General features: G+C 40.3%; 1 protein-coding gene across 11 annotated transcripts in view; it reads right to left on the reverse strand.

Moving 5' to 3' along the window:
• Positions 1-19,247, reverse strand: part of ARHGAP21 (Rho GTPase activating protein 21) — a 148,473-nt gene that overhangs the window by 55,599 nt on the left and 73,627 nt on the right. For 9 of the 11 annotated variants that reach the window (XM_059660835.1, XM_059660830.1, XM_059660832.1 and 6 more), the window contains 2 exons: positions 3,063-3,155; positions 1,132-1,210 (listed from right to left, as the gene is read on the reverse strand). In XM_059660835.1, coding sequence (XP_059516818.1) covers positions 1,132-1,210; positions 3,063-3,155 — 172 coding nt within the window. The remainder of the gene's footprint in view (positions 1-1,131; positions 1,211-3,062; positions 3,156-19,247) is intronic. The other 2 variants (XM_059660867.1, XM_059660856.1) reach the window with 1 other exon arrangement.

Here is a 19,247-nt window from a genome sequence, read left to right on the forward strand (position 1 = left end):
AGTAAGAATACTCTGAGATCAATAAGTCATGATCACATTATCTAATTGTAAAAATGACCATGTATTAGGGCATCTGTGTAACTAACAGATTATAGTCTCAGCCATTGTTAGAGAAGCTTGATAGACATCTTTATAAAGTAAAAATCTTCAACTTAATTACAGACAGGTGGGGATGGATAATATAAGGCACTATATAACCCAAAAGTTAATATATCTTAATCTGGGAAAAACGTACAGTAGTGATTGTCTAGAAATTGGACCCCAGATTCATGCATACTCTTGACAAAAATTCAATATGGTAACCTCTTTGGCTTTCAATCTCTTTATTTGTAATTTAAAAAAATTTCCTAGGTGTGTGGTAGATAAAAAGAGTGTAGGCCTAAACCATCTTTGAGGTCTTATAGATGGTCACTCTACAAATATTTATTTAGCTTTAGAACACAAAATTCTAACATTCTGTACAATGCAGGCAAACAAATGGATTAAAAAGATAATTTCTAGCTATACTGGTTAAAACAACTGAATAAATTTGAGCCAAGGAATATTATTCAATAAGCCATTTAAAGATTACTAAGAGATTTTCTTTGTTTTTTAAATACATTTTTATTAATTTTAGAGAGAGAGAAAGAAAGGGAAAGAGAGAGAGAAAAACATTGATTGGCTGCTTCATGTGCCCCACCTACTGGGGATCAAGCCTGCAACCTGGGTATGTGCTCTGACAGAGAATCCAACCACCAGCCTTTTGGTGCATGGGACGTGCCCAACCAAGTCACACAAACTAGGGCAGTAAGACGTTTTAAAATCAATTATGTATGCATTTATTTATATATTTTGTAAACAAATTAACACTTGTCACTTCAAATAAAAGTGGGAAACTTACAGATAAAGTGCATGCCTGTTAGACTCTAAAGGATTTTAATCACATGTTTGATAAAATTGTCAGAGCAAAGCTACCAACTAAGCTATCCTCAGGAGTCTTCCTGGCAACTCCCAAGTGTGCTATCCACTTTGAGAGAAAGTTCCACATCACACCAATTTCCTACAGAAGTACAATGTTGTATTCAATCTACTTGCTCCATTGATTTATAAAACCCATCTTTAGCAAAATTAATTGTATTTCAAGAATCTTACCTGTTCTGAATTAAAGCAATTACTTGGGAATAGGTCTTTCCAATAACACTTTCTCCATTGACTTTTATAATTCGGTCACCTTCAAAGAAGATTAAAAAAAATATATCACATGAAGAATTTCTAAAGAAATTCTGAATACTTTTGAAATATGCCTTGAGTAACACAATTTTTTAATGTATCCTTGATCATTAAAAATAAATCTAAACTTTAATATATCTGGCTTCTTATGAAATACTAGAGGCCTGGTGCACAAATTCAAGCATGGGTGGGGGCCAGGGCCATGGGCAATTGGCCGGCCGGCCTCGCCCCCTGGTTGAACTCCTGGTCGAGAGGACAATTTGCATATTAGCCTTTTATTATATAGGATAGCCATGTTTTAAATAAGAGGTCTAGTCATTGATGAATTTAGATACCTCAAAAGATATAGTCACTGAGTGGCCATAGCTCTATTTATGCCTCTATCAGCTATTTTCTGAGTTGTAGTTTTCCTGTTTACTCTGTCATTTGTGATAGAAAAACATTCAATAAACTTAAACAACTGTTTTAGTACCTTGGTGTCTAATTCTATATAGCTGATTTACTTGTAGTATTCTCCCAATCTACTGAGTTTATTGATTAGCACTGTATGACAGAACTTAAATATGGATATGTACATGGTTTAATGTGTTCTTCATTTTAATAGGAAACACATTTTGATTACTCAGAAAAACTCAGGGGAGTAGAAAGGAAAATATTGGGGGGAAAAGGACAGGCAAAAAAGGAATAAAGGAAAAAATGTCCTGTGTATGTGCTTATCACAGTATCTCCTCAACCTTGTGAGGCTTAGAAAGTGATGGGTGATACCTTCTCAGAAATGGAATCCCATATGTGCACTGACATGCACATTATACATATTAATGATAGTGAAATTAGGCTTACTTTAAGTGTGATGAAAGAGATAATTAAGGTAAATAATAAAGGTAGGTAACAGTGCACCCTAATAAATCTTAGCAATGACACTCACCACTGATATTTGAAATTTATCTGTAGCTGAAAAGACATTTTATTCAAAAGCTAATAAAAGATAGTTTTTTACTAATACCCATTTTAAATTATTTCATGTTCAAAAACAAGAGAAAAGAATAACTTTTTAGAGTGTACATGAATATAAATGAAATCTCTACTTAGGTTTTATTAAAATCACAAAACATTTTAGAACAAACAGCTATCAGATTATATTCTCTGATACCTATATATGAGGCTAGGCTTGCACTGCATTAAAGAGTTAAGCTACTTTTTGTGGTGCAAATTAATTCAGATGAGGTACTTTCAGAACTAAGAGATCCAAGAAGATTATTTCAATTATGTCAACAAATACCTTCATCATTTTCTTACCTTGTAATCCTTTGTCAAAATGAATGTGTGCAGCCTGGCTAATGTTGTCAAAATAAAATGTGTGCAGCCCAGCCGGTGTAGCTCAGTGGTTGACCTATGAACCAGGAGGTCACGGAATGATTTCTGGTCAGAGCATATGCCCGGGTTGTGGGCTCAATCCCAAGTGTGGGTAGTGCAGGAAGCAGCAGATTAATGATTCTCTCAATGATGTTTCTATCTCTCTCTCCCTCTCTGAAATCAATAAAAATATATATTTTTTAAAAATGAAAGGTGTGCAAAATAGGTTCTTTGAAAGGGCCTCTGAGAGTCCATTATCTGAGTGGTAACCCAAACTGCCCACAATTTATAATTTACATTAAATTATTTCTGTTCAAACCCATCTATTTTGGTACCAAGAAACTATCAATTAGGTTTCAAAAAAATAGTAGTAATAGATGTGAAGAAAATGAAGAAACAGGCAAAAATATAACTAAGGAGAAATTAGGAAGTGAAATATGGAAGAAGAAAGAATGGAGTGAAAAAGAAATAAAAAGATGTTGTGTAAAGAATATCAGCACCTGTGCATAATCCGGCCTCAAAAGCAGGTCCTCCTTCTTTAACCTGCTTAACAAATATGGTGTCCATTGGTTCCAAGCGGTTTCTTTGTTTTCCTGTGGAGAGAAAATAAAGCCCAAGGCACAGTTTAATTTCACAATATTTTATTGAAATATCAAAATGTAAAAAGTAATTTAATTGAAACAATTAAACGAAGATTTTGAATGAACTATTAAATACAGACCCTAAATTTGTATGCTAAAATCATAATTTAGGAGTTTTCACTAATTCAAACGATTATTTTGTTTCTTCCACAAAACAATAGTAATAGTGTCCCTTTACTGAGTACATTCTGTATGTAAATTACTACACTAAGTACTGTGCACACCTAAGAGCTAATTTCCATAGCAAGTAAGTATTATTATCACCATTGCATCAAAAGAGGAAACTGAGGCCCAGAGAGATTAAGTAAATTCTCCAAGGTCATAGGTAGATTACACAGGCACTACTCACTACTGTTTTTTAACCCTGCCTTGTGCTAAATAAGCTTTTAAGTTATAACAACGAATAAGGCACAGTCCTTCTCCTTTAAGGATTCTGGTGGGAGAGAAACATTCAAACAAAGAATGGCACTATAGTATAAAACACATACAGTCCTGACAACGAGGAGCACACGATCACCTCTTTGAGTCAAGTATTTCAGAAATTGCTGTCCATGAACCATCTGCAGTAACATCTAAGGTGCTTGCTAAAAACCAATGTTCCTGGGTCCAATCAGAAACCTGCTGGGTCAACAAGTGTTCCAGGTGATCCTTACACATACTAATTTGAGAACAACGAACAGTTTCAGTAAAATAGAAGACAAGGAAAAATTCACAGATAAGAGGACATTTAAGCCAAATGATAAGCATCATGGTAAGTAGGATGGGGAACAAAAAGGGAAACACACACAAAAAGGGAGACAGTGGTTCTCAGATCGGTCCCAGACCAGCATTACTCTCCTCAGGGAACGCGTTACAAGTGCAAACTTTTGGACCCCACTCCAGATTTACTGAATCGGAAACTCTGAGGTGACTGTGAAACACACTCCAGTTTGAGAACCACAGCCCTGATCTTAAAGAAGAATATGACAGACACATGCATGGAGTAATAGAATAATACTTGTTAAATAGCAATGCTGGGCAGAAAATGACTGGATGCAAATATAAAGAGTTCATAAATGATTGCCATATAAAACTGAATTTTTATTATCATGGTGTATCACAAAGGTGGCCCAAAAGAAATTTCCCAGGAAAGGAATATTGATCAGTAGCTCCTTTCATACTTAGTTATTTACTCTGAAAGAAGTCTTCCTAATCAGTGAACAACTAACTCAAGTACTAAAAAAGCAACAGGGTTTAGTGAAAATTGCTTGTGTTTTAGAAGCCAGTAGACATGAATTCAAATCCTTACTTTGGTATTTGATAGTTCAATTGCAATTAAGTAAACATTTTTACATAAAGAAATAATTACTTTTTTTCTATAATATAGATAATTATTCTATGTTTTTATACTCCTCTCCTCAGGGGGTTCTCAGAAGACTTAATGTGGTAACACTGAATGCTCTCGGCATGGCATGTAATTGGAGTAATTCCTCAGTAAATGTATATTTCCACTCTTGTTTGCATTCAGCTTAAATGAGGATGAGTGTCATATTTTTATGTTCTTAATAATTAAAATTTTGAATGATTATAAAAACACACTTTCAAAATATCTCATCCAATTTTAAATACTTTAAATTTACATTAAATATATATCAGATATCTTCCCAAGGAAATTCCATATAGCCTTCTCTCTATATTCAGATAACATGAAAATATTGTGAATCCTTTTGTCACTTCTGATTAGCTATGACAGTTATGACAGACAGCCATGAGTGCTTTCTCATGAGGTTTAGGAGGAACAAGAGAACTAATAATAGTCAAATTTCTACCACACAGAAGAATGTCCTAATTCTTAAAGTACTTGGGGACTAATTATATCTGCAACTTAATTTTCAAATGGTTTGAGGGAGGAAAATAAACCAAGATACCCACACACCCAGACACAAACATGGATAAAGCAAACATAGCAACATGTTAATTGATGCATCAAGAAGCTATACTTTGAAAAAGTTTTTTTTAAAAAGCTGGGGGAATTTTTCTGTATATGCCATGCTTTATTTTCTTTCATAAAAGCTATCACTCACTACCTAAAATTACATTTTTATTTGCTTACATATTGGTTGTATGTCTCTCCCACTAAATTGAAGAGCAGGAATTTTGTCATGTCCCCTTATATCCATGACACCTATGACAAAACCTGACAGAGCAGGCATTCCATAAGTCATTATTCAATTAATGAGTAAACTTACTAATTCTCATGAGCCTTCACGATGGGTGCCATGATCCCAAGACCACACTGTCCCGCGGAAGAAGCAGAGACTGATACTTGCAAAGAGACAGAGCAGGGATTTGAACCCAGGGTGGAATGCGAACATGGTGCTCCATGCTGCTTCAAAAGGAACTGAACTACTTATTCATTTGTCAAGCTTTACGGAAAAAAGTAGACAGTCCACTTACAATTAACTAGAAAGGATGCAAATACTTAATTCTAATCAAATTGGTAATCAGGCTAGGTCCCCCTCTGGCCAACTCAGCATTTACAACTGAGTTGTAAATACATGGCATTAGGTAAACCATGTATTTTTCTCTTGGCTAGAGATTTGAGGGTTTAATAAGTTTTGTTGTATCAAGTCATTGCTTGCATGAAAAAATTTATATAATAAAAAAGAAGAAACATTTTTCTTATGTCTTCTAGTCTACTGTGTCCCAAAGATGATAACACCAGACTTAGTTATTTAAAAATATAAAATGTCAATGACCATTAATGAATTCTACAAAATATTAAAAAGTTGGCTGAGTAGCAATGTAGTGACCTTAGAAATTTTTGATAAAAAATTTTACTTATACCGAATAGATGTAGTCCAAAATAATTTGATTCTAAATTCAATAAAGGAAATGCTAATTTTGCAATGATACTTGTGTAAAAAATGACACTTTGCCAATGACAAGTCCCTCAATACACTATGCCTGAAAACATATGAGTAGACTAAATAAAATATGAAATAGACTAAAAAGAGCCCAATCCTATTATATCTGTTGAAACCTATACTTTTGATTCTTGTTTCTGGGCTTTCCTTTCTGGGCATTCTCCAAAATTCTGACTTGCTATTGCTACCTAGATATCACCTTTACCACAGAAAAAATTTCCCACAGATATCCATTAATTACAGGCTGGGTCACTAAGAAATATATGTCTCTTCAATTTCCATATTCTTTGACTCCAAGTCTTGAGTTAAACACTTGGTTCATTAATTTGAACAGTGTCTTCTTTTTAATATTTGCTCTTTGCAATTCTACTGGAATTGGAAATCCATGGTATCAAATTTAAAGTGTATTATTCAATCTCTGTGTCTTAATTTTTTGTAAGTCAGTTTCTAGATATGCAAAAGTAAGAGCCTGATCCTGAATTCTGGCAATTTACCAGGAAAAATGACTCCTCACTTCTGTATGACAATTTGGCAGAGTCAGACAGCTTCCCTGGCAATTCTTAGCAAAAGCCTCTTCAATTCTACATCTGTATTTTATAATTTCTCATTATTTTTAAGAACACAAAGGACATTTTAAATACCTTATTCATGTGTCATTTCCTTGACTTTATCAAAAGAAAAGGAAAATGTTTCCTTTTAGCACCTACATGTAATTAAATCTTTCTATATTTGAGAAAAAGGAAGTAAAAATACAATGATCTTACATGGACAAGAATGGCTAAAATGACCAAGTACAGACAAAGTCTCATTTCATGCTATTTAATATACAATTAGTAAAGATTTAAACAAGAGGACAAAAAAAGCATACATGAATTTACCTCAAGTTGAATATTAGACTTTGAAATCAGAAACCATGCACATACTTTTATATTATAATAAATATAGTCAGCATGGAGAAAAAACATAACTGAATAAAACAATAATATATGTAGGGTATCCCAAAAATGCATACAGACATTTTGAATAATTATAAAGGCAGTGTTTTTTTTTTTTTTTTAATTAAATCTTTATTGTTCAGATTATTACATTTGTTCCTTTTTTTCCCCCCCCATAACTCCCCTCCTCCCAGTTCCCGCCCCACCCTCCGCCCTCACTCCCCACCCACTGTCCTCATCCATAGGTGCACGATTTTTGTCCAGTCTCTTCCCACATCTCCCACACCCCTTTCCCCCCCCCCAAGAATAGTCAGTCCATTCCCTTTCTATGTCCCTGATTCTATTATAATCAACAGTTCATTCTGTTCATCAGATTATTTATTCACTTGATTCTTAGATTCACTTGTTGATAGATGCATATTTGTTGTTCATAATTTGTATCTTTACCTTTTTCTTCCTCTTCCTCTTCTTAAAGGATACCTTTCAGCATTTCATATAATCCTGGTTTGGTGGTGATGAACTCCTTTAGCTTTTCCTTATCTGTGAAGCTCTTTATCTGACCTTCAATTCTGAATGATAGCTTTGCTGGATAAAGTAATCTTGGTTGTAGTTTCTTGGCATTCATCACTTTGAATATTTCTTGCCACTCCCTTCTGGCCTGCAAAGTTTCTGTTGAGAAATCAGCTGACAGTCGTATGGGTACTCCCTTGTAGGTAACTGAGTTACTTTCTCTTGCTGTTTTTAAGATTCTCTCTTTATCTTTTGCTCTTGGCATTTTAATTATGATGTGTCTTGGTGTGGTCCTCTTTGGATTCCTTTTGTTTGGGGTTCTCCGCGCTTCTTGGACCTGTAAGTCCATTTCTTTCACCAGGTGGGGGAAGTTTTCTGTCATTATTTCTTCAAATAGGTTTTCAATATCTTGCTCTCTCTCATCTTCTGGCACCCCTATAATTCTGATGTTGGTACGCTTGAAGCTGTCCCAGAGGCTCCTTACACTATCCTCGCATTTTTGGATTCTTTTTTCATTTTGCTTTTCCCGTTGGATGTTTTTTGCTTCCTCGCAATTCAAATCATTGACTTGATTCTTGCGCTCCTCTGGTCTGCTGTCGGGCGTCTGTTTAATATTCGTTATTTCAGACCGTGTGTGCTTAATTTCTAGTTGGTTCCCCAATATAAGATCGAGGGTCTTATTAGTTTTCGTGTAGATCTCATTAAGTCTATCGGCAGCTTCTAAACAGTTCTTGAGAGACCTTAAAAGTGTGGTTCTGAACTCTATTTCTTCCATTGACAATTTTGTCCTGTTTCTTTGTCTCCGCATTTTGTTATGCTTCTTTGGTGCACCCCCTAGTGGTCTTTGTTCGCAGTCTTATAGATAAATCTTGATTGTTGTAGCTAATTCCAGGGAGGGTTTGACCTCCAGGCCAAGTGGCTATGAGAATCAGCTGTGTCAGCAGTGAGAGAACTTCTGTCCTCTAGGGAGGTGCTAATCTAGCCTTTGCCTGAGGCTATCCGGTAAATGCCTCTGTGCAGGGCTTGGGCAGGGCGGGTCGCACAGGATCAACAGGGTGGGCCGGAGAGAGCAGTTATGGCGGCTCTCAGTCCTGTCCCCAGGGGCTCTGCCTCTCTGAGTCCCAGCACCCACTGCAAGGCTCGGAGAGAAAGCTGCACTCGCTCTGACCGAAGCCAGACAGTCCGCTTCTCCCGTTTGAGCCTGGGTCCCTAAAGACTCGCCTGTATCTGGAGCTCAGAGTCTGCGACTCCCTCCCGATTGAAAACAACAACCGCTCCCTCCGCCGCCAGCCCGCTCCGCGCACTCCGCACCTCAGAATTTGACTTCAGCACTGCGCCTCCTCTGAGTGTCCGTATGCGTTTCTCTTTCCTCCTAGTTGTAGGACTTCCACTCAGCCAGCGTTCCTGTGGTTCTGGGCGATGTCCGTTCTGTGTTTTAGTTTCACTTTTGAAGTAGTTGTTCAAAGCAGCAAACTCCGGCGTTAACCTATGCCGCCATCTTGGTTCTCCCCAAGGCAGTGTTTTTTAAAATATATTTCATTTTCAAAATTGAGCTATCAGTTGTTAAAGTGTGTGTACCTTTTTTTGAGACACCCTTAGGTAGTAGCTGCCAAACAAACATTGGATAAACAAGCAGGTAGGCATGATTTTTATTCTCCATCTCCAGTATCATGCAGTAAGTAGGTCAGAGCGTGGGCCCTGTGACCTGACTATAAGGTTTAAAATCTCGGCTCTTGCCCTGACCGGTTTGGCTCAGTGGATAGGGCGTCAGCCTGCAGACTCAAGGGTCCCGGGTTTGATTCCGGTCAAGGGCATGTACCTTGGTTGTGGGCACATCCCCAGCAGGGGGTGTGCAGGAGGCAGCTGACCGATGTTTCTCTCTCATCGATGTTTCTAACTCTCTGTCCCTCTCCCTTCCTCTCTGTAAAAAAAATCAATAAAATATATTTTAAAATCTCGGCTCTACTCCTTACTTTCCAAGGAGGATTTCCAGATTCCACAGTATTTGGCACATACTTGTATTAAAAATTATTAGTTGTCTATCAGAAATTTAAATTTAATCCACAGCCTCCTGTACTTTATCAGGCAACCATATCTCAAAGTGATTTTAGACAAATATTTATTTATTCCTACCTAGCAAGGTTGCTCTCAGTATTAAAAACAGATAATCCATTAAATCCTATCTAATAAGAGAAAAATGGTAATTGGCGTACGACAATACCCTTTTCATTGGCTAATCAGGGCTATATGCAAATTAACTGCCAACTAAGATTGGCAGTTAACTGCCAACAAGATGGCGGTTAATTTGCATATGTAGGCACAATGCAGGGAGGCGAAAGGGAAAGCAGGAAGAAGCCCTCTGCCACTGACAGTGATCGGAAACCCAGGGGGGAGCTAAGAGCTGGAGGGCAGGGCAAAGGCAGCCCTGGGGCCGCCTTTGCCCTGCCCCCCAGCCATGATTGGAGAATCAGGCGCCTTTGCCGCCCTGGCCAGTGATAGCAGGAAGTAGGGGTGGAGCCAGCGATGGGAGCTGGGCACGGTCGAAGCTGGCAGTCCCGGGAGCTAGGGGTCCCTTGCCTGGGCCTAAAGCGGAGCCCACGATCGCGGGGCCGCTGCAGCTGTGGGTCCCCGCTGCCCGAGCCGGACGCCTAGGCCAGAGGCGTTAGGCCTGGGCAGGGGCGGAGCCTGCAACCGCGGGGAGCTGGGGGTCCCCTGCCCAGGCCTGACACCTCTGCCGGAGGCCTCAGGCCTGGTCAAGGGGCCCATCCGGTGATTGGTGATCGGAGGGTGATGAGGGTCAACTCCTCTGGCCGAGGCATCAGGCCTGGGTGGGGGGCGGAGCTGGGGATTGGGGGGATATGATGGTCCCCTTGCCCAGGCCTGAAGCCTGGGTCAGAGGCGTCAGGCTTGGGCGGGGGGTGGAGCAAGGGATCAGAGGGAGATGGGGGTCCCCTGCCCAGGCATGATTCCTGGGCCAGAGGCCTCAGGCCTGGGCGGGGGCCAGAGCCAGTGATCAGGGGGAGATGGGGGTCCCCTGTCCAAGCCTGACACCTCTGGCGGAGGCGTCAGGCCTGGGCAAGGGGCCGATCAGGCGATCGGAGGGTGATGGGGGTCAACGCCTGAGGGCTCCCAGTATGTGAGAGGGGGCAGGCTGGGCTGAGGGACACTCCCCTCCCCACACACACCCAGTGCACGAATTTCGTGCACCGGGCCCCTAGTGCTTACATAATGTCTAATACAAGTAGATATTTAATAAATGTTACTTATTACTATGCTTGTCTGATGATAAACCTTCAGAAGGTCTACAGATAGATCGGGGGTGATCAGGGTCAGAGTGCTCATCACACAGCAAGGGCTGGATAAAGACTGGTTGAGGTGGTATACAACCTCAACTGTCACACTATGGGAAAGTCTAGGGATGTTGATCAAAGGGAAAAAAAGACTAAAGAAAAGAAGGTAGAAAAGTAAGAAAGACTACTAAAATATTTCCAGCAGTTGACAGGAACTATATACACGCCCACTTTCAAAGAGACTGGGGTCTAAATTCAGAGTGCTTCATCTTTAGACCTTGGGCTTTGTCATTCAGAAAGATAATTTAAATCACTAATGAACCCTCTTCTGTGAAGAGTGCTAAAGTCAAAATCACCTGCAACATTTAATTTATTTCAAAATTAAAGAGCCCTATAATGAAGTTCCATAGAAGAATAGATAAGCCTAGATCAGGGAATCCTACAGTTCTGGGGACAGGAGAAATATATTCTTAACAGATTGAAAAAAATATACCAATTACACAAAGAAATACCCATATTTTAACCAAAAGTAAAGCAATAGAAAATAATGGCTATCACTGAGATTAAGCTTTTTCTCCCCATTCTCTCTCAGGGTTCTCAAACATGCTATTAAAAAATTTTTAATGGGAATAAATTTTCCTCTGCTTTTATTATGTTACTTTTTAGGTATTTTATTTATTAATTTCTTTGCTGTAAAAAAACAACAACTCGATCTCTGTACAAGAGAAGGCAGTTGAAATTAAACTGCTTCAATGTGAGTTATAAATTAGCCCTGGAAAAAGTATACTCTCCACAAAGTGGAGAGCTGAAGAGGCACATCACGTAATAGAATATTAGAGCTCCAGGCATCAATTATTTAAAGAAAATCAATTAAATAGCTACTGAAATTAATATCTAATTTCAGGCCAAAAATAACTGAAACTGTAGTGGAGATTAAAATAATATCAAAGTTAAGTCTGAATGATAAAAAATGATCTGTACTTCCCATGATGTATAATAGATTGCCACAATAAAAAGGGGGCATGTAGAAGAATTTATTGAGCTTAAGTTAGGAATTATGGATCCACTAAGGTAAAAAAAAAAAAAACAGGAGTAATAAGCACCAAATTCAGGCTCATGATTAGCTCTGAGGGAAAAAAAATGTGGAGAGTGGTATAAAATTATGCTTACAGTCAGTTATGCCTAGGAGCAGGTGGGGGAAGACATGTATGAGAGGCATGGATGAGAGAGGCTGAAATGTTAAGATAACAAAGATAGATGGCAAGCATTTAGATGTTACATTTTTCCCTATATTTTCTGTTTGCCTGAAATATTTCATAATGATTATTTCTTATTGTTGAAAATGGCTTCTAATTTTTATTGTGGAGGTTGGATTTACTGATGGGAACACATAATTATCTTAAGAGCTTAATAGAGACACATTGCCTAACATAAAAAGTCCCTAGGTTTCATACGATAAATACATCCTAGAGAATTAAGCAGAACCCAATTTCAGAAGACTAGGACGGCACATTATTAGGTACTTTTTCCCTCTGATAAAGGGCAGAAGCACTAAGGGGAAAAAAAATACACATGCCAGCTTATTAAATCTAGGCACTCCAAAAATTTCCACTTCAGAGTCTCCCACTTCCAGGGTGATGGCCAGTACTTTAAATCTCCCAAGTCTCCAATCTACTAGTTTTAACAATTAGCAGGAGCTTCAGACCCAAAATTCCAATAATCTCTGGACACTGTCAGTAGAATGTCACCTGTCAAGTCTCAATCACATTATATGCATTATAAGCAAAAACATTCTCTCTCTCTCTCTACTCAACCTGATTTTCAAGTAATACCAAATAGGGCAAAATGAAATAAGGAAATCTGTTAACTATTTAAAAGCAGACCATATTCTAACTTAATCATGATAAACTTTCTTTCAACCCACACCTTTTTTTTTTTTTTTTTTTTTACTTCTTACTATGGAAAATGCCCAATGCACAAAAGTAAAAGGCAGAATAAACCCCCATGAATACAACTAATTATTAAAAATCTATCAATTTGTTTCAACACACTACTCTTCATTTTCCTAAAACATTTTAAAGCAAGTTCCAGATATCACACCTATTAATTCATAAATACTTTAAATATTCAGTATGCACCTCTAACAAATAAGAATTTTACCTTATTTTTTATTTATTTTTTTTTTAAGGAAAGACAACAACTACATATTCTGGAAACCTCCCATGGTTCTCCAGAGTATGTAGTATTCTGCTCAGGGTGGATAACATAAGCACACAACAAACTCAATCCTACATTCAGCTTCCTAAATGCTAACTCAACATTAAGGAAAAGCAGTAAGTCATGACATGGAGATGATAGCACCAAAAGCTAAGAAATAAATTTAGAAAGGTTTCACATGTAAAATCACAGTAGTATCCTAAATTAAATTCCCAATGAAATGCTCAGGCTATGTATTCAAATTCAATGAGTTCACATATGCAAGAGAACAAACCCTCCATGCAAATCTCCAACACATAAAATAGTGCCTGGCATATAGTAAATGCTCAATTAATATTTACTGCTGGCAGGTTCAAATTATAGCCCTGGAAATGCTAGCAATAGAACTGCTCCAAACCAACTCGGAAATTTGTTTCAGGAACAGAACCACTTGCTGTACAACTGATCTGTACAAGTTCCTTCACAGTAGAAAGAAAATGCTGCCACTTAATTGTAATTTGAGTACAATACCACTAGGTGTCAGACATGAAACAAAATGTTCTGGCATTATAAACTACGTGGGCAACAAAGACTCTAGAAAGGTGCCTTTCATTCAACAAATACTTACTAAGCTCTGACCATGTGCCAGGTGCCGATTATCCTACAATGAACAAAACAGTCCTGGGATCTGCCTTCTGGAGTATTTGAAGTTTTCTTCTCTCTAAATCAGAGTTTCAGGAATTTCACAAACTATGTATCACACCTAGATTCATAGCCCTGTTATTCCTGTTGCATTAGATTAATTTCTCTGCAAACCCAGAAAACACTATTACAGTAACGAAACACCAGCAACTATCTTTCCATCTCTGACTTTACAATCGCCCCACCCATTAACCCATTAAACTTGCTCCTCGACTTTATCAAGACCTTCCTATCCCTTTAGCCCTCCCTGTTCTCCAAGACTACCAGTCTCCCTCCAGAAATCACTTTCTTTCTTACTAAGATTACCCATGGATCACTATTTCAATAGAACTCACCAATTACCTCAACTTCCTTGACCTCGCAAAGCATTCAATTTGCCAACTCTAACTGTGGAGAATTCTAACCATGTGCTGCCTGCTCTTGTTCTTGGCCTGCTACTACCCATAACCCATCGACTGAGAGTTTTCCAGTTCAGCTAAGTTCTTGACACTACTCCAGTGATGGCGAACCTTTTGAGCTCGGAGTGTCAGCATTTTGAAAAACCCTAACTTAACTCTGGTGCCGTGTCACATATAGAAATTTTTTTATATTTCCAACCATAGTAAAACAAAGACATATTTTTGATATTTATCTTATATATTTAAATGCCATTTAACAAAGAAAAATCAACCAAAAAAATGAGTTCGCGTGTCACCTCTGACACGTGTGTCATAGGTTCGCCATCACTGCGACTACTCACTAAAGCCTCTTGCTTATATTTTAATTCCCATTCTTCAAGGTAGCCTTCTGGAACTTGCTATTTCATTCTGATTTCTTCAGACCATTTGGATAACCTTGTCTCTTACTTCACTCTGTCTCAATTGCTATATCCTCATTTCCCACCCAAATTATTGCCCATCCTTATTTCCTCTTGTCCTATCTCAGGTGAGGATTTGGTTATCAGCCTTCTTCCGAACCTAGCTCCCCTAAATCATCTCTTCTCATGTTTAAAACCTCAGTCAATCTCTATTCCTCTCTCCAGATCTCACAGACATACAAGTTTCCAAAACATTAAAAAATAACAACAAAAAGCTTCTCTCTATAATTCTACATAGCTATCATCTGTCCTTCTCCATCCCTTCAACTTCATACTTCCTGCAAGAATAGTTTATACTCACTTATCCTCATTTTCTTCCCTTCTGACTCAGGAGATCTCAGACACTGACATTTGCCCATCCTACACTCCCATCCCATGTTCAAAACCACTAATACTTGGTTCTCCTATCCCTCTGTCCACTGTACTGAACTCTTCTCAGTAACCTTACCAATGTGCTACTTGTCAGGTCTGGTCCAACAGTACTTTTTAGTCCCCATCCTAATGAGTTCTCAATAACAAATAACAAAAGTTATCCACTCACTCCTTAAAATTATCACCTCTTAATTAGTAAGTCACCAACTCCTCTTGGTTGTCCTTATACCTTCCCAAAATTCCCCTCAGATTTCCTTTCCAATTTTTCTTCCTGACCATCTCTCAGATGTTGCTTCCCTAGGGTCTTATCTTTATCCTGTATGTCTTTATGATCTCTGTGTATGGCTCCATTTATGCCTAGGACTTAATTATCCTATATAATAAAAGCCTAATATGCAAATCGACCAAACAGCGGAACGCTATAATGTGCACTGACCACAGAGGCAGACAATCAATGCAGGAGCTGCCCCCAGTCTGCAGGCCCCAGGCGAGTCAAGGTGGATACCAGTGGGGGGCCCTGATCACCCCACCGGTTGCCCTACAGATCAGCCCTGATCGCCAGCCAGGCCTAGAAACCTTACCTATGTATGAATTTCATGCATCGGGCCTCAAGTAACATATATAACTAGAGGCCCTGTGCACAAAAATTTGTGCACTCGGGGGGGCAAGAGGGTCCCTCAGCCCGGCCTGTGCCCTCTCGCAGTCTGGGACCCCTCGGGAGATAACGACCTGCTGGCTTAGGCCTGCTCCTGGGTGGCAGAGGGCAGGCCCAATCCCTAGGTGCAGCCCCTGGTTGGGCTCAGAGCAGGGCCGATTGGGAAGTTGGGGCGCCGCCCCCTGTCATGCACAGAGCAGGGCGGATTGGGAGGTTGCGATGCTACGCTCAGTCACGCTCAGGGTAGGGCCGATTGGGGGGTTGGGGCACCGCCCCCTGTCACACTCAAGGCAGGGTCAATGGGGAGGTTGCGGGGCCACCCCATCACGCACAGAGCAGGGCCCATCAGGGGGTTGGGGCTCCGTACCCTGTCACACACAGAGCAGGGCGGATCAGGGGGTTGGGGCGCCACCACTCTCACACTCAGGGCAGGGCCGATGGGGAGGTTATGGCACTACCCCGTCACACACAGAGCAGGGCGGATCAGGGGGTTAGGGCGCCACACCCTGTCACACACAGAGCCGCAGGGCGATCATGGGGTTGGGGAGCTCCCCCTGTCAGGCACAGAGCAGGGCTGATCAGGGGGTTGGGGCACCTTCCCCTGTCACGAACAGAGCAGGGCAGATGGGGAGGTTGTGGCCCCGCCCCCTGTCACACACAGAGCTGCAGGGCGATCAGGGGGTTTGGGCGCTGCCCCCTGTCACACTGATCCCGGTGCTGGGAGGCCTCTCGGCTCCGCTGATTCCAGTGCTGGGAGGCATATTACCCTTTTACTATATAGGATTGAGGCCTGGTGCACGGGAGGGGGCCGGCTGGCTTGCCCTGAAGGGTGTCCTGGATCAGAGTGGGGGGTCCCCACTGAGGTGCCTGGCCAGCCTGGATTAGGGGATGATGGCTGTTTGCAGTTGGTCACACACCCTTCAGGGTGGGGGTCCCCACTGGGGTGCCTGGCCATTCTGGGGGAGGGGCTGAGGGCTGTTTTCAGGCTGGCGGTGGCTGAAGCTCCCAACTGCTCCTTTTTTCCTTTTTTTTTTATTCTGGGCCAGCTTTAGCTTTGAGGCTTCGCTCCAGCTCTTAGGCCTCCGCTGCTGAAAGCAGGTTTCTGGCCTTTGTTTACCTTCTGTATTTGAAACAATGTTGCGATCCTGCTGGCTGAAGCCTGGCGACTAAAGCAGGTTTCTGGGATTTTGTTTAGCTTCTATATTTGTAACATAGTTGCTTAGAGTTGCAGCTCAGAGGCCGGCAGCGGCAGGCAGGGAACATTGGAGTCCTCCGTCACTGAAGCAAGCAAGCCTCATGCTCACTTTAAGCTGCCTGGCTTCCGGCCGCCATCTTGGCTGGCAGTTAATTTGCATATTGCCCTGATTAGCCAATGGGAAGGGTAGCGGTCTTACGCTAATTACCATGTTTCTCTTTTATTAAATAGGATGATGACTTCCAGATCTACTTTCAACCCCTATGAGCTTCACACCCAAATTCTGAAGGAAGTAGTGAACATTCTACAAGCATCTGAAATGCAACTTATCCCAAACTAAACTCATTTCTCCAGCAGAGGAGGTGGGTATGTTTCCCCTCCAGTATCCTTCAGTTAATGCCACCTCCGTCTATCCTTTCATTCATATCCATTTATCCATGCCAGAAAAGCTAAGCATAATCCTCCACAAATCATCCTTGACTGGTGACATATAATCCATCCCCAAGTCCTACCTCCCAATCTAGGTAAAGGTGACGTCTGTTCTCGAATACTGCTCTTCCTTCTTCCTGATAAAATCCTATTTATCTGTCAGCACCACAAAGGACACCCCACTGAGTGCCCTTCCCTAGTGGTTGGACAATTCCCTGGGCTGTCATCCTGTAACAACTGTACATACAGATTTTGCACTCATGAAATTATTTTGTACTTTCATCCTCCACCAGAGTAGGAGCTTCTTGAAGCCAGAGACTGTATCATATACATTCATAAAGTATGCATGCCAGAAACTGTTCTTGGTTTTAAGAAAAAAGTCATGAACCAATAAACTTCCTTTTCTACATTCCAACGGTGACAGACAAATGTTCAACAAGAAATGATTAGTGTATGAGATGGTGGTAAGTGTTAGGGAGAAGGAAGGAAGAGTGAAAGGCAGGGCTGTAATACTATTTTTATGAAACGATCAGGTGATATTTGAACAACTATCTGAAGGAAGTGAGGTGAGAGGTCACATTGCTCCCTTCCCAGCAATTAGTTTAGTGAATGGCTCGTGGCAGTGACTCAACAAATGTTTGCAAAGGGAATGAATAAACAACCGGAAATATATTTCTAGATTTAATATAGTTCACATTCACACCCAAATATTTCTATTCTGCTTTTACACCAAAGGCAAAAAGTTATCGGTTAAACTTCGGAGGCTGGAACCATAACTATTATATTATATTACAAAAAATTAACTTTATATTACCCGGAAATACGAATCACATACTTTGAATGCAGACTAATAGGAAAAACAACGGGACTATCCAGCCAGGTGGTATCTGCTCATGGTCTCAAGTTAGGGAGCAGCTAGGAAGACAACTCAAAGTCACCTAATTACAGGTCACCTCTGAAACAACGTTTTCTAGAGAGAAGTTATTTCCAGAAGACAGTCCAGAACACTAAAACTCCGGCCAGGTCCTTTCCTGGACTTTCTCCTCTTCCTGACCAACTGTTCAGTATCTCCACTTACTGTTCTGAAATCCTAGATTTCATATTTATTAAAGGTTTAGAACCCTTAGATTTTTTTTAAATCTCACTTATTTTTTACTCTGACAAGGTAACTTCAACTCAATGCAACTTACAAAGTCTTAAATCTACTACAAAAAACTGGATTTCTGGCTAGGCCAATTTTAATCTAATCAAAGTGCCTTCATTTCACATTACTGTAAATATGGTTTCCTGGGATTCTCAAAGTGAAGTGTGGAAATTATTTTTTTGGCTCCCATTTAACTTGACTACCTTTCCTAGTATGTTTTACAAAAATGATGCTCAAATTTCTACTGAAGTCCAGAAGTGTCATGTTGTGGTGATTATTGTTCTAGCTTACTTACACATCCAGCAGCTATGTGAAAGAAGATTTCTAAACTTAAAGCGCCCCGACACTGTGTCAGAAGGTGGCTGATGGAGAAAAGTGAAAGGAAGGGAGGAAGGCAGCAAAGACGGGCTTTTCCTCGACAGCAGAGGTACAGACACTAACATGCTAACTTCTGGGCTTCGGGCACAGTCATTTTGGAGCAGTGCCAAGCCTAGGTGGTGGCACCTCCCTTTACTCAATACCTTGATTCAACAAATATCTGAGCTCCTACTGTGTACCAGCTGCTTACTAGACACTGAAAATTCAACATTAAAAGACAGGGTCCATCCTTAATGATCTTTGTTCTCAAAGTGCCACATAAAAACATTTGTTTCATAAACATAATAGATAGTCTGGGAATGTAGGGAAACTGTACTTTGCATATTCTAATGACCTCTGGGCAAGAGATAACCAACCCCTATGCTTGTGTTTCCCAATCAGGTTGGTGCTGCTGCTGCTGCTGCCGCCTCCCAGGAAGAATACTGAGGAAGCTGAGATCTCTACTTGCTTACCACAGAGCATGAACAATCACCCAG

The sequence above is a fragment of the Myotis daubentonii genome, chromosome 1 (genome assembly GCF_963259705.1).
Source record: "Myotis daubentonii chromosome 1, mMyoDau2.1, whole genome shotgun sequence".
NCBI classification, from domain to species: domain Eukaryota; kingdom Metazoa; phylum Chordata; class Mammalia; order Chiroptera; family Vespertilionidae; genus Myotis; species Myotis daubentonii.